Genomic DNA, 16,243 nt, shown 5'->3' on the forward strand with positions numbered 1-16,243 from the left:
CTCCAGTGACGTTATTATTATCGACTTCTGGTCCACACGAACCACAAGATGAACGCTTCATGCGTCCATTTTCAGCTACTTTCGCTTTACATTTAGCAGTTCAATTGCCGGTATAGATCGTTTATGCTGGTATTCTATGTCTCCAGTGACGTTATTATTGTCGACTTCTGGTCCACACGAACCACAAGATGAACGCTTCATGCGGTAGAGGGTTCGGCCTGGTTGCTCAGCGTGCGACGATAACGAGCAGTAGACCCAACTTACTGGTATTGTGCATGGGTAGGTAGCGAGTGTTCACGAGGGAGATGTTTATAGCACTCGAGGAGCTTGCTTTGTGTGAAGATATCTTCTGTTACTCGTGTTTTATACTCTCTATTATCTGTAAGAGTTAACCCTACGATGCCTACTGGAAGGTCCGGTGCCTACATGTGCGTTATTTTGGACATATCGAATGATCTATGTTATTAATTGAATTTTTATCAATATTGGTGTGATAAGATGGTTTATTATTATATATATATTTATAATAAAAAAGACCTATTACACATATGCCTATTGACCCAACTGATGTTAGTGCTTCCGGAGTACAGGTCTTTGGGAAGTTCTCGATAACATATTATATGCCTAATGCTCTCAATATGTAATCCGTCTTGCATCTACCAGAAGGCATGTATCTAAAAATAATTGAATATAACAGGTATATACTGGTTACCAATTTTGGAGTCGGTGACTAATTAAAACATTTTCTGTATTTTATATTTAATTGAACTACTGGAGTGTGTGTGTATCCTCCGTCAATTTATTTGTTAAATAATTGTTAAATGTGGCTAACAGTTAAAGAATCGTAATTAAAGTGAAGTATTATCGGAGACTAATAAGTGGAAGTGTTTTCAAGCCTCAATATCTGCAACGAACCTGTTTATTGAGTGATATAATAGTGTACACTTAGCTGTACCAAGACCACGTAATAACTTGCTAATTACCCTAAAATAATAATAAGCTCCATAAACTCTTATTACATTCAAGCGCAGCAAGAGATATATACTTGTTTCAAGGGCAGAGGTGTGCAACAATTATTCACTTAACTGTTTAACAACATTTACAACTCAAAAGTGACCGTTGTTTTATTCAAATAACAACTGGACTTTTATCAACACTAGCAGCATATCATTTAAACTCCATCTAACGGATTTTTTGAATAAATAATGATTATAGATATGCAAAGGCAGTGAATTAGAACTCACTTGATTACGACATCTGTTACAATTATCCTAAACTACTTACCCATCATTCAAAAACATAAATGTATACACACTGAAGACAAACAATATAGAGGGCGCTATAAGCAAAAATACTACTGTTTAAGTTTATCGCTGACTCATTGAATTTAAGACTAAAGATGCCTGTAATATGTGCTGGATGTCACATGAAAATTCCAAACAGAAAATTCATTGCCTGCTATCACTGCAAATCTACATATGACTTGCAGTGCGGTAATATCACAGATAAAAGTTTAACTTGATGACCGCTGAAACCAGAGCCACTTGGAAGTGTCACAACTGCCGCAACAATCAATCCAAAATTATGGACATTCCTACACCTGTACGCAACGGGCAAACTGCAATAACGAACACACACGATTCATCTAACTCCCTATATAACACTTCTGATATTAAAAATACATCCAAAACTAAAACTCCACGCCGCAGGAACACCACAACTCGCCTCCCCCTGGAAGCATTTATGTGACCGAGGATGCCATGAGAGACTTATTCGACCATTTTAAGACCGACATTTGCAAAATTATCAAACAAACCGTCACTGAAGTTGTTGCAAGTAAGTTCATTGACATATCCCAGCAGATTAACGAATTTAAAGAATCCTTGTCTTTCTTCAACGATAAGTTCGAGTCGGTTATGACCAATTTACGAGAGAGTACTGCAACTATTGATAGATTACAATCTGACAATGCTGAATTAAAATCAACCGTCAAAGATCTCTCAGTCAGATTAAATTTAGCTGAACAGCACCTTCGCGATAGTAATGTGGAACTGCATGGCATTCCGGAACACCGTGGGGAGAATTTAGTTAACTGCCTCACTCAGCTGTGCACTACAGTAGGCGCTGCTGTTACTGAAAACGATTTTACGCAAGTCACCCGCGCAGCCAAATTGGACAAAGATAGTACAAGACCCCGAACAGTCATCGCCAAACTCCGTACTCCACGTCAGCGTGACATTCTACTAGCTGCGGTTTATAATTTCAACAAGAAGAATCCAGAAAGTAAACTAAATTCCCAAAATTTAGGCATCGGTGGCAAAATTTTTCCAGTGTTTGTAGCTGAGCATCTTACACCATCTAACAAATCTCTACATGCTGAAGCAAGAAAAAAAGCTAAAGAGTCAAATTATAAATATGTATGGGTCAGGAATGGTCGCATTTATGTTCGTAAGGACGATACATGTCAGGCGTTGCTTATTCGTAGCACTGAAAGCATAAAGCTTATAAAGTAATTTAGCTGATTCAACTTGTTTACCAATATTCTCGGCAAATGTTGTTGTATTTTTATTTTGATAACATTCACAATATATTACCAAAACATACGGGGTATGAGGACAAAGACTGATGAGCTCTATAATAATATTCTCTTATGTTCCTATGATGTGATCGTATTTACTGAAACCTGGCTTAATGCGAATGTGTATAATAACGAATTTATAGATGCTAGGTATATCGTATATCGCCGGGATCGCCTCTGCAATGTATCTAGTGTTACAAACAATGCCAAATCCAACTGTGTTCCTAAGCGTGATGGTGGAGGTGTTCTTATCGCAGTATCACGTGACATAGAATCTTGTAGACTTTCTAACCATGAATCTGCCTGTGAGAATCTGTGGGTATTGTTGAATATCAAATTAAACAATGTGTTTAAAAAAATTGCTCTATGTGCGGTTTATCTGCCATCTCCACCAATCTTGGATACTCAAACAATATTTATTAATAGCTTGAGTGATGTTTTTAATTATTTTAACGATGTAATTGTAATGGGTGATTTTAATCTTGGTCGCATCCAGTGGAGTAGGGATGAGGATGCTGGATGTATGATACCTTATAATTTTAACAGTAAAATGGAATGCGATCTTATTGATTGCATTGCGTCAAACGAGCTGCAACAATACAATCATATAACTAACAGTAATGGTAGGATACTCGACTTGATTCTAAGCACAATACGTGATGGCAAGGTAGATAGACCACTGCAACCTCTCAGCAGACTTGACGAGCATCACCCACATGTTTTGTATAGTATCACAAATACTAGGGCAACAAGTCTACACGACAAGTATAAAGCTAAATATAATTACTTTAAAGCAGATTATGATTCTATTGTAGACGCGTTAAGGATCACGGATTAGCATTTTGAATTTTCGGGCTGTAGTACAGTGGATGAAATGGTATCAAGATTTTACAAGATAGTTAGGGATATTATTCAGAAATATGTCCCAATGCACTCCATTAGAAAGGCGAAATTTCCGCCATGGTTTACGTATTCATTAATTAGAATGCTTGCTGAAAAACAAATGTAGGTCAAGATATCGTAAATATGAAAACCCTCGCGATAAAATTGAATATGAACTGATTCGTGCTAGATGTCATAAACTGATAAATCAATGCTACATTGATTACAAGCTCCGAATTGAATTAGCTATAGCTAAAGATCCTAAATTATTTTGGCAATTTGTGAAACATAAGCGCGGAAACAATAGCTCCTACCCTTCGCGGATGCACCTGAACGATACCTGGGCTGAAAGCGGATCCGATACTGCCAATCTGTTTGCGTCACACTTCTCTTCTATATACTCACACAACGGCCATACAGATTCAAACATCTTGGATAGCGCAGGCTTAATTACTGACTGTGTTCCGTCTATTATAAAATTTAGTACCAAAGATGTTTTTCAAAAATTAAAACAGCTAAATGTGAACAAAGGCGCTGGACCTGACTCCATTCCACCGATATTTTTTAAACGTAGTGCATCTGGTTTAGCTATACCTGTTACTGTTATTTACAATTATTCACTGGAGAAGGGTACTTTTCCCACCGAATGGAAAAAAGCGCTAATCATTCCAATATTTAAAAAGGGAATTCAGGACGATATAAAAATTATAGACCCATTGCAATTTTATCTTGTCTTTCAAAATTGTTTGAATCGCTGTTGCAGCCAATACTCGCTCGTCACTTTGAAAAATACCTATCGCCCCACCAACATGGCTTTAGGCAAGGTCGATCAATACAAACGAACTTAACTTGTTTTGTCTCTGATTTGTCCCAAGAAATAGACAAGGGTCACCAAGTCGATGCTATATACACAGACTTTAGCAGTGCTTTTGATAAAGTAAATCACTCACGCTTGGTTAAAAAACTGTCCACTTACGGTGTATTTGGATCATTGTTGTCTTGGTTTCGTTCCTATTTGTACATGCGTCCAATGGTGGTTGTTGTCAAAGGTTACGCGTCTCATGAGTATACTGCTGAATCTGGTGTACCTCAGGGCTCGCATTTGGGCCCCTTCTATTTATAGTGTATGTCAACGATATTACCTCTTACATTCGTCACTGTAATTATGCACTTTTTGCTGACGATCTTAAAATTTATAAAACAATAAAGACACACAATGACACTGAACTGATCCAGTCAGATCTTGATAACATCAAGTCATGGTGTGACACTAATTGTATGGTATTAAATTCGACCAAATGTTCCTATATTCGGTACACAAAAAAAACGCATCCAATATTGTCATCTTACAACATTAGCAACGAACAACTAGTGATAACCTCTGAAATGCGAGATCTTGGTGTTATTCTCGACAGCAAATTAAAATTCACGTGTCACATCTCTCAGGTTGTTAATGCTGCGTCACAGATGTTAGCGTTTGTAAAGAGAAACGCAAAGACATTTCACCCTTCAACAAAGATTTTATTGTTTAATTCCTTGGTTCGTAGCCGCTTAGAATTCGCTAGTGTTGTTTGGAATCCATTTTATTCAGTGCATTCCCAACGCATAGAATCTGTACAACGTGCATTCACGAGACACTTAGCGTTCACTTCACAAGGTATCTCACACCGATGTCCTTATGAAGATCGTCTCGCTTTCTTTAATATGACTTCTTTACGAAATAGACGGAGGCAGCATGATCTTGTATTTTTGTACAGATGTCTCAATGGGATTTCTCGGTGTGAGCACTTATTGGAGCGCTTTGGGTTATCAATACCACACCGGCTCCCCAGGCAGCCGCGAACAGAACTCTTCCACCTACTACAAAGCCGAACAAACATTGGATATCATTCGCCCATACGTAGGATTTCCGCTACCTATAATGAAGTTTGTACAAAAGTGCCAGATATTGATATATTTTTCGATTCCCTTAATAGATTTATAAAAAAATGTAGAAGTTCTTTTAATGGCATGTTATAACATTTATATTATATTGTATTCCTCAGTTATTCGCGGTTAAGCTAAGTATGCAATTTTCTCAAGCAATGTTGTGTACATCTTTAATTGGTACATGTATTAGTTATTAAGCCTGTGTAAAGTGTATTAGACTGTTGAATATATGTACTGTTGATGTTCCTATTATAGTAAATAAATAAATAAATAAATAACTTGCCGTTCGCCTGGTAGTAAGCGATACGACCGCCCATAAACAGTAGAAACACCATCTAACACCTTGAATTACAAAGTATTGTTTGGTATTCCACTGCGCTCGACATCCTGAGGCGTGAGGTGTTCTTTGTTGAGCATGCGGTATGACTATCGCGCTGAGGTGTTACACCTCTGCCTATCCCTAATAAGGGGAAATCGTGTAATGCATTATATAAGGATGTAAGAAGTAGACTTAACCAAACCCAACTAAAATCATAACTAAAAACATTACAAGAAAGCAAAATCTATACTTATTATAATAAATCTGTAGAGAGGTCAATTCTGTACATGAAATATATTTCCAAAATAACTATCAGGGGGTGATTAGGGATCGATACTGATGCCAAAAATGCAATTAGTAAAATTTTGTCTGTTTGTCTGTCCATCTCTATAACCGTTATAGAAACAAAAACTACTCGACGGATTTTAACGAAACTTGGTACAATTATTTTTCATACTCCTGAGCTGGTTATAGTATACTTTTCATCACGCTACAATTAATAGGAGCAGAGCAGTGAAGGGAAATGTTGGGAAAACGGGAGAAGTTACTCCATTTTTTAAGCTTCCGTCGCGTGTGCAACCTTAATGGTTAAAAGTTCCTTCGATTTCACCAGGATTCCATCATCAGACCATACATTAAAAAACATCCCGACAAATTGAGCACTTCCTCCATTTTTGAAGTCCGAAATCCACGCGGGCGAAGCTGCGGGCGGAAGCTAGTTTGCAATATAATTGTTTACTTAGACGATAGCGGGACAACATCATTATTCTAGTTATATGAGTTTTATAAACAAGTTACTGAAGGCGATTTTGAAAAAAAATCTAGGACCAATCTGGAGATATATTCTTTCGAATAAATAAATATTTTTTGGACCCAGTTCTGTGGTAACAAATATAAAAAAAAACACGTCGAATTGATAACCTCCTACTTTTTTGGAGTCGGTTAAAGCAATTCTACTAAATAAAATTTTTTATCCATCAGTACAACGCCGAAGCCCAAGTCCCGCCGTCGGATCCCGCTGGTGACGTTCTTGCAGTCGCTGGGGCGGCGCAAGCGGCGCCTGGACACCGACGGACAGTACCTGCAGCACATCGAGAGCGCGCTCATGACCTGCACCTACAGGAGTCCTGCAGGTGTCTGGAGTGTCAGGTACGTTTTATTAACAGTGCTGCACCACCTGTGCCCAGACCCTGGAGGGACGCAAAAGTAACCACACCAGGACCAAGTTTTGGATTGTATGGGCACAGCTATAGAAGCTACGTACTATACTGGTGGTAGGTCTCTCATATGTGAGAGTCCGCCTGGGTAGGTACCACCGGAATGTATTTATGCCGCCAAGCAGCAGTGTATAGTCACTGTTGTGTTCCAGTTTGAAGGACATTGTAGCCAGATTATTACTGGATATAATAAGACTAACATGGCGAGCGCAGTGGAATACCAAACAATACATTGTAATTCAAAGTATTGGATGGTGTTTCTACTGTTCATGGGCGGTCGTATCGCTTACCATCAGGCGAATGGCAAGCATGTCTCGTTATTCAAAATAATCATAAAAAAAAACCTCGCACCGGTCGCATAAAAGGTTGGTAACGGCACTGGTAATATAATTACTGTATTAAATAGTATTAGTGTGTGATATAACGGCATACTTGGCAGAGTTCGGAGATCTAGTTAATTGATTGGTTCAGTGGCTGGGGGTGCGCGGTACGGTTACCTACCGCGTTGAGGTCTCGGGTCCGAATCTCGGGTCTGGCAGTATGTAGGGTTATCTGTTCAGTACAAGCCTGGAGTCTGGAATTATGCTTAGTATGGTAACAGGCTCGTTTCCTATTACATGAGACGTTATATAGCTGGTCAGATTTAAGCGTGTTACATCCCTGCCTACTCCTGAAAAGGGGAAAAGGCGTGATGCTGTTTATTTGATGTCTTGTATATTATTACATACATACATAACATCACGCATTTATCCCCGAAGGGGTATGCAGAGGCGCAACTAGGGCACCCACTTTTCGCCAAGTATGTTCCGTCCCATGATGTGATAGGGGCGAGCCTATCGCCATATCGGGCACAAATTCCAGACTCCGGGCTGATACTGAGCAGAAAAACCCAAATATCACTTTGCCCGACCCGGGATTCGAACCCAGGACCTCAGAGCGCTATTGTACCGGACATGCAATACAACTACGCCACCGAGGCAGTATATATATATTAGTATATATATTATTACAGAATGGATATATACCATCTGTGAGCTAGGCACCCGCTACACTGTCTACACTTTTGAGACATGCGTAACCCTATTTTGAGGATATATAAATGTCCATAGCCTATAATTAGGGCAAGCTTGACATGTGTGAAGTAAATTCTATTTGACAGTTAACGTATTAAACAACTCAAATAGATAGTACCTTGTCATTTTATTACCATACTAGCTTTTGCTCGCGGCTCCGCCCGCGATATAAAGTTTTTCGAGCTACAGTTTTCCGTTATAAAAATCACGCTATATATTTTCCCGGGAGCCTATGTTCTTCCCAGGGTCTCAAACTGTCTCCATACCAAATTTCATCTAAATACGTTGGGTAGTTTTTGAGTTTAACACGTTCAGGCAGACATATGCAGCGGGGACTTTGTTTTATAATATATTTTTGTAGAACTTTTAAGAGGAACAATCCCGTCATACATCATTGTTGCATAACTTTAACCGTTTACGTAGCGCACGCAACGGAAGCTCTCAAAAGTGATAAATTTTCTCCTTTTTTGCAACATGTTTCATTACTACTCCGCTCATGTTGGTCATAGCGTGATGATATATAGCCTATAGCACTTCAGGAACAAAGGGCATTCCAACGCAAAAATATTTTTCAGTTCGAACCGATAGTTCCTGAGATTAGCCATTACTGCTCCGCTCCTATTGGTCAAAGCGTGATGATATAAAGTCTATAGCACTCCACAAACAAAGGGCTATCCAACACAACAATATTTTTCAGCTCAAAATTTTAGATTAGCCATTACTGTTCCGCTCCTATTAGTCATAGCGTGATCATATGTAGCCTATAGCACTCCACAAATAAAGAGCTATTAAGCACAAAAATATTTTTCAGTTCGAACCGGTAGTTCCTGAGATAAGCCATTATTGCTCCGCTCCTATTGGTTATAGCGTGATGATATATAGCCTATAGAACCCCACGAACAGAGGTCTATCCAACACAAAAAGAATTTTTCAATTCGAACCGGTAGTTCCTGAGATAAGCCATTACTGCTCCGCTCCTATTGGTTATAGCGTGATGATATATAGTCTATAGCACTCCACGAAGAAAGGGCTATCCAACACAAAAGATTTTTTCAGTTTGAGCCGGTAGTTCCTGAGATTAGCGCGTTCAAACAAACAAACAAACTCTTCAGCTTTATATAATAGTATAGATATTTGGGAGCATAGATTAGAGTGAGACTTTTGTATTTGGTCGGTTTATAAATGTATGTTACCAGTAGCATTTATTCAAAACTTGTGGAACGGGCCCTTAATCTCTTAACCCCCTCTGTAAACGTGACACATTCTAGACAAATCATACACTATCGTTCCTGTGGTATAATTCCATGGCACACAATGCATGCCGTTATGAATTACCGGAAACAATAACAGTGACATCACTCGTGACTAACTTAAAGTCGTCGGCGTCAGTTATTAAAACAAACATTACAATATTAAAGCTTACTTTTATTGCCAAATAAAACAATGAGCACCGAATCACAAAATCGATTTAAATAACATTTAACAATCGATGTTAGTCGAACAATTTTGATTTACAATAAACCTATACGATTAAGTCCGAGCGCACACTACCGATTCATCTAGTGATTTCTACACCTGACGTACAATGTAATCCAAATATAATGTCGGTAAAATATAATTTAAGCGGCGATAGCCTAGTTGGGTGTGGAACGGACTGCCAAGACGAATGTCCGCAGGTTCAAATCCCAAGGGCACACACCTCTGACTTTTCTAAAATCATGTGTGGATTCTTTGTGAATTTATCGTTCGCTTTAACGGTGAAGGAAAACATCGCAAGGAAACCTGCACATCTGAGAAGTTCTCTATAGGAATTTCGAAGGTGTGTGAAGTCTACCAATCCGCACTAGGCCAGCGTGGTGGACTAAGGCCTAATCCCTCTCAATAGTAGAGGAGGCCCATGTTCAGCAGTGGGCAAGTATTTAATACAGGGCTGATATTATTATTTATTATTATTATTATAATGTCGGTCAGCGATGTTGCGTCCTTCGATTGGAATTATGTCGGTCTATTAAAATTATAATAAATTAAAATTTTATTTTGTATAGATAAGTATTTATGGCGGTTAGACGTCGGATACAATGATGCTAACCAGAAAATGTAGTATGCGCCTTGATTTATTCACAAATAAAGCTTATAGCTAATATTTCAATCTTTAGATAACGTTTAACGGACGAACAACTACACATTTTGGCTCTGTATAGAAAAATATTATATCTGCAGTTATTCATCCGATAGAACTACTGATGATCGAAACTTTGGCCTTAATAAAATTAAATATAATACGAGGTGCACAAATATTTATATGTTAATATTTTTATGCTTATAATAATCTATAATCTTAATTTTATAATATACAATATGTCTTTAATGGCAATATATGTACTTTCCTTTTGTGGGATTTTTAATAGAGATGACTAACACATAATATACTTTATTATATCACATTGGATTCAAATCCTTTGTAATTTAAAAACCCAATGAAAGCATATTTAAGATCAGAGGATGTACAGACAACAAAGGTCATTACAGAAGATATCATCAGAATAAATAATTATTTCTTGAACAACCCATGCAATATAATATTATTTTTGTCCTCTCATGTATTATGCAATTGCAGAAAGAGATCGTAGGCAATACCAATATACACAGATTTCATGTTTCTAACTTACTTGCTCCCATTTTGTGTTAAAAAAAAATGTACATTTATTTTATGTAAAAAAAATCTCTTTATATTGGCTAAAGTATCCTTTGTTCATTGTACCAAGTAAAGATATTACAACAGTTAAGCAGCAGACTAACTTTTGATTGACATGAGAAATTAAAAATAACTACAAACTAAAAATCTTTTCGTTGGGGATACTTTAATATATTGTTTAGTTTCTTTCCCTCATATCAATTTTATAAACATGAAAGAGTGTATTAAAGAATTTTAAATTATACGACAGAAACTCAAGAAAATTACAACCACAATTCAAAGCTTATTTTGGTCCATCAAGCCAGCCAATAAATTTTATTATATAAAATCAAAAATGCTTTTTAGGCGACAGGGTTGAGAAGAAACACGTCACGTCACGATTTTTTGCTATAAAGATCACTTATAAGTAATGTTAATATTCACAGTTATTATATAGTGTATTTGCAAAAAAAAAAATAACAATTGTATTTAAAAGCCCCTTTTCTATGAAAAAAAATATATTAAATTCAGATTAGTTTGATAGGTAGAGCTTAAGTTTCAAAATTAGTATTAATTTGAGGCTAGTTTACTAAATGAAATATTTAATTATTTTATATTAGCCTAAATGAGACTGAAGAAATGAAATGAAATTTAGATTTAGAGTATTACTCTTACCAGGGATCAAGTGATTACATATTTATGTTTCATGACAAAGACCATACAATGGAGCTGTGATCATTGTATATTTTAAATTAAATAAGTGATCCACTGTTCATAAATAAATATTATATATTTTTGCAAATTATCCAATTGGTTAGTAATTTAATTTTTTTAATTTAATTAGTTATATTTTAATGTATCTATTTTACTATTTATTGCCAAAGATTCTTTTTTAAATTATTGATATAAATGTACTTAAACTTTTTTTAAAATATTTACAAAAAAAAATATTCTTTAAAACAGGTTCACTATGAAATAATACATTTTGATTTATGACCCAATGTGTGTGAGCATCAATACATATCGAAATTTTTAGTTGGCATTGTGGTAAATATTGGCTATTATATTATTACATAGCTGCCTGATTAAATAATAAAGAAAAACAAATTGTTGATGGCGTAACAATGTTTTTTGGCTGATATTAATAATGTAATTTCAGGTCAAAACATTAATTAAAACTAAATTGGCATATACAGAAATTATGCCAGGTTATTTAAAATAAATTGTCAAATAAAACACCAATCATGATGATATGAAAAGGTATAAATCAAGGAAAATAATGCAGTTATAAACAATAGATCAGAAATGGGCAACTTTTGCAATATAATGGAAAAAGCTAGTCAACAAACTTGTCAATATCATATTCTAATTCGGAGACAGTGTGGCTTACTTCAGAAGTCTGACTCTTGCGCTCGTCCAAGCGTGCACACTTCATACAAATTTGGCTTTTACGTAGCCAGCATCCTCTATGGTACAGAGAATTACATTTCTCGCACATCACTGCGCCACTGTCAAATGGGTATAAAACCTCATTATTTCCACATACTTCACACAAATAACCTTTGCCTGAACACAACTGACAGTTTGTTATGTGCGCTCGACATACTTCTGTCAGTTCAGTCAACTGTGTCTCGAGGGAGCCATCATTAATGGCTTGCAAGTGTGCCATACTGTACTTCTTGTTTACATCACCCAGCTGTACAAATAGTGGTGAAAGTAAAGTAGAGCCCTCTGCACACGCACATAAGTACCGTCTCATCCACTCCAAGTCCTTCCTCATTTTGTGTACCCACTCCAGCTCAGCTATGAAGCTGAATAATCTAGGGTTTATTCTCTCAACATCAATGTACGGTCTTGACCATGATAGTGTCAACATTTGGTATGCAATCCGTGACACATACCTCTTGTCCCAGTCCCAGTTATGGACAACTCTTGCTGGGATTGGAGATGGATCATTCCAGTGACACGTCCCACAAAAGTAAAGACCAGTATAGTCACACAAACGAGGCTCATTCCATGAGTCTTTGAATGTTAGTGCTGTTTGACATTCAACACACTTGTAGTCCTGAGAGCGGCCAGGCCTTTTTCAGGGCATATATTCATTTCAAACTCCCCTTTTTCTGTCATAACAACATGTGCACATATCCTGCAAATCTGGTCTACACATTTGTAGTGGCACAGATATCCACAGTCACTACACACATACGAGTTTTGCACTATACTCCAAATCACACCACTGCAGTGATCGCAATACTGTTTTCTGTTGCTTGGATTCATTTGTTGTTCGAAATGGTGACCTTTGATGGCGACCCGGAGCCTCGCCTGACCATCGTTCTCCTTTAAATCCTCTAGCCTTAATCTTAACTCAACTAAATATCTGACCAGCCATTTTCTTTCATCAGAACATTGAGTACTGTTTAAAATTAGTTCTTTGCACTGAATCACAGCTTTTTCTATGTCTTCGCGTGACGCGGAACTGTGAATTTTGAGTTTCTTGTTTGCTATTGACTTTGGGATGTAGGTGGAGTCGAGGCTCTCGTCTGCAGAAACGCAGCCGGACGTGGACGACGACGATGGACTCCCTGCCGTGCCATCCGACGTCCTTGGGCTGCAGCATATCAAACTGTTGCGATATTTAGGCGAGTCGTTCGCCAGCGCCGCGGCCATTGTTCGCGCTAACAGGATCTCCGCGCCACAAAACTATTGATATGTTTTTCACGCTCGATGTGCACTGAACATTTTACGTCTGAGATGTTTGTTCAGGCGGTCGTATACGCGGTTTGTTTTGCACGTGTATGTCAATAACGCATGTTTATAGAGTCTACGTGTTGTTTCCGCGTCGTATGGCCTTTGTTGTGTTTAAAATTAATTCGTTTTCGTAATCAACAATAATGTATCATCATTATTTTGACAAGTGACAGCACAGTGCATGACATTCCGTAAGATTTTGTTGTGGTGGTAGTACTGCCATCGACGTTTCATTATACGTTCTAAGTCAGAATAATCTGTGGTACACCAAAAAATACTAATAATTCAATATAATTTAGTTTTAGTAACACCGTTATCACGCGAATTAATTTTTTTAATAAATAGCGGAATAAAAAAAAGAGTTTTAATTGAATACATAGGCAAATTTTCTAAGTAAACTAAATATAAATAAATACAAGTTCAAACTTATATTACTTCAATTAATTTGAATAGGAACGTCTTGCGCAAGAATGCCAACATCAAGATAATCGTTTTAGCGGTAGCTAACTCGCAGAATATTCATTACCTTCATAAAGTGCACATCATGATTCAATGTTCGCACAAAAGCATTAATGGATGTTGAATATTGCAGTAATGTTTAACAGTAATTCTAGAGACTAGAGATAATTAATGCAGAAATGAGATCAGCCTCTATTTTGCTCTTGTTACCTACTTATCCTTGTTATATACCTACTTTGGCCTTTGGCCGGACACGTGTCTCTATAATCAGGTTCTAATTATCATTTTTTTGTTAAGTATTATAATGTTATTATTTTCCTTTTTTTAACTTAGCCTTTAAATTTTATTTTTGTAACAAACACTGAGAACCTAAATACAATATATGTAGTATGTGCTAGTGGCATTTTTAGCTTATTAAGTACATACTTCTTTATATTTAAATTTATAAATTTTATTAGGGTAGGTAATTTGCTCTGTCCGCCCTGTGGAATGGGGGCGTTTGGAGAATTCCACCACGGTATCCCCTGCCTGTCGTAAGAGGCGACTAATAGGTGCCACGAAGGGGGTCGTCGGCGGGCAGCAGGGGGCTGTTAGGGGGTTAGGGACTCGGCCCGGCGGTCGCCTGAAGGTCACCATCAAACCCGGGCGGCTCAACGCCGGGCCGTAAGGCACGGTTACCCCAGCATAACCGCTCAGTCGCCCCCCACGTAGGCTGGGCGGTAGTAATAAGGCACTTTCTCCGCGAAAACAAAAAAAAAAATGAAATTTGCTCTGTACTAGAGTAAGCAGATGTTTTATCAAATACTTATCATCAACATTCTGCAAGCTTTGCTATCATATTTTTATATTATTTCATTGAGTTTATTGCCACTTAACGAGGAGAATTCCAGACTCCGTGTTGATAGGTAGTAGTTACTCAACAGAAAAACCCAATATTCAGTTGTGTAACATGGGTTAGGTACTGCTGCCCAGGACGGACTCAAAATTTGCATCCCTCCCTCCGCACCAGCCTCCAATACTAAGAATACAATTTTAAAAAAATTAAGGTTTTACGCATTTTCCTGCTCCCTAAACGTACCAAGCGTGGGGTTGGCCCGCCCTCCGACCTAACTAAGCTACGCCACTGATCACATTACCTGACAACGTACAATACATTATTATTCAATCTAAGCTACACTGACATAATATGTCAATAGTAATGTCCGTTTGAATTGAAGTAATTGTTTCAGAGTCGCTATTTCGAATGCGACGAGGACTCTGATGATTACAACTCGGACGACAGCGACTACACGCCGCGCTACGTGCCGCAGGTCGAGGAGCCAGAAGACCACAGCTATGAGGATGATGAGGTTATCATCAGTTTCAAGTTTATTAATGTCAAGTATCATCCTATTGGTCTACTAGCCGGACTTTGTCAACCGTGGAGTCTCAACTCCGTGTCATTTCTTTTTACCGATAAAAATACTTTATTCAGGTATTCGTCGACTCTGTGCCAGGGGACAACACGTCCACGGATTTGTTGCTGGATAAGGAGAAGATGTCCATATCGTCGGAGGAACCTGAGGAGTCGGAGGAGGAGAGGAACCTGAACTTGGAGGTGGCGGCAGGCACTCCCGTGCTGCTCAACTACCTTCTCACACACCCCATCACTTGCACTATACAGTAAATGCAGTAAGAAAAATGGCGGGCAGTGTCAACCTCTTTGGTATTAATGGCGGGAAAATATAAAAAAAATATAGATATCTGTTAAATATTATTTAGAGATTATGCGCAATATATTTAAAAGTAGCAGAAAAGCATTGTTAGCAGAATAATTCATATGAAGATTTATATTTATGTAAGTAACGAATTATGTACTTATAGCAAGTTGTGCTTAGTAGGTATAGTTAGACAAACTCAAAACTTTATTTATTTACCTATAAGTAGTGTACAATTGACTTGCGACCTGCTATTATTATAATTTATAGTTTAGATAACGTTTCGTATGTTACGAGCATCTTTTTATAAAAATAAGTTTTTTTTATTTATACGCAGAACTTTAATATGACCATATTTCGAAATAGGACTAGTTTTCGGATTTTATTGCGAATTTTCGTGTTAAATTTTTCCCTATTTCGACGTCCAACACCTCAGTCCGCTCGGTGACCATGAAGGCTGTAAAACGAAACGAAGGAAGAAAATAAAAATATAAAACACCGCGATAAAATCCGAAATACAGTTTTATTTAGATGTAACATTCGCGTGAACATAAGAAATCACTATTTTATTTTTCGTCTCACATGTGTATGAAAATAAAAACCGTTATATTTCAAAACTAACAAAGTTAAAGCTACCATTCAATCACAAATTCTTTAAAGTTCGGAA

General features: G+C 37.4%; 1 protein-coding gene across 1 annotated transcript; it reads right to left on the bottom strand.

Moving 5' to 3' along the window:
• Nucleotides 1–11,914: 11,914 nt before the first annotated feature.
• On the bottom strand, nucleotides 11,915–13,616 carry LOC115453727 (differentially expressed in FDCP 8 homolog). The gene is given in 2 exon segments (XM_030182450.2): nucleotides 11,915–12,740; nucleotides 12,743–13,616. Coding segments are annotated over 2 exon segments (1,329 nt in total). The 5' UTR covers nucleotides 13,340–13,616; the 3' UTR covers nucleotides 11,915–12,008.
• Between the last annotated feature and the right edge of the window lie 2,627 nt (nucleotides 13,617–16,243).

This window comes from Manduca sexta, chromosome 18 (genome assembly GCF_014839805.1).
Source record: "Manduca sexta isolate Smith_Timp_Sample1 chromosome 18, JHU_Msex_v1.0, whole genome shotgun sequence".
NCBI lineage: Eukaryota > Metazoa > Arthropoda > Insecta > Lepidoptera > Sphingidae > Manduca > Manduca sexta.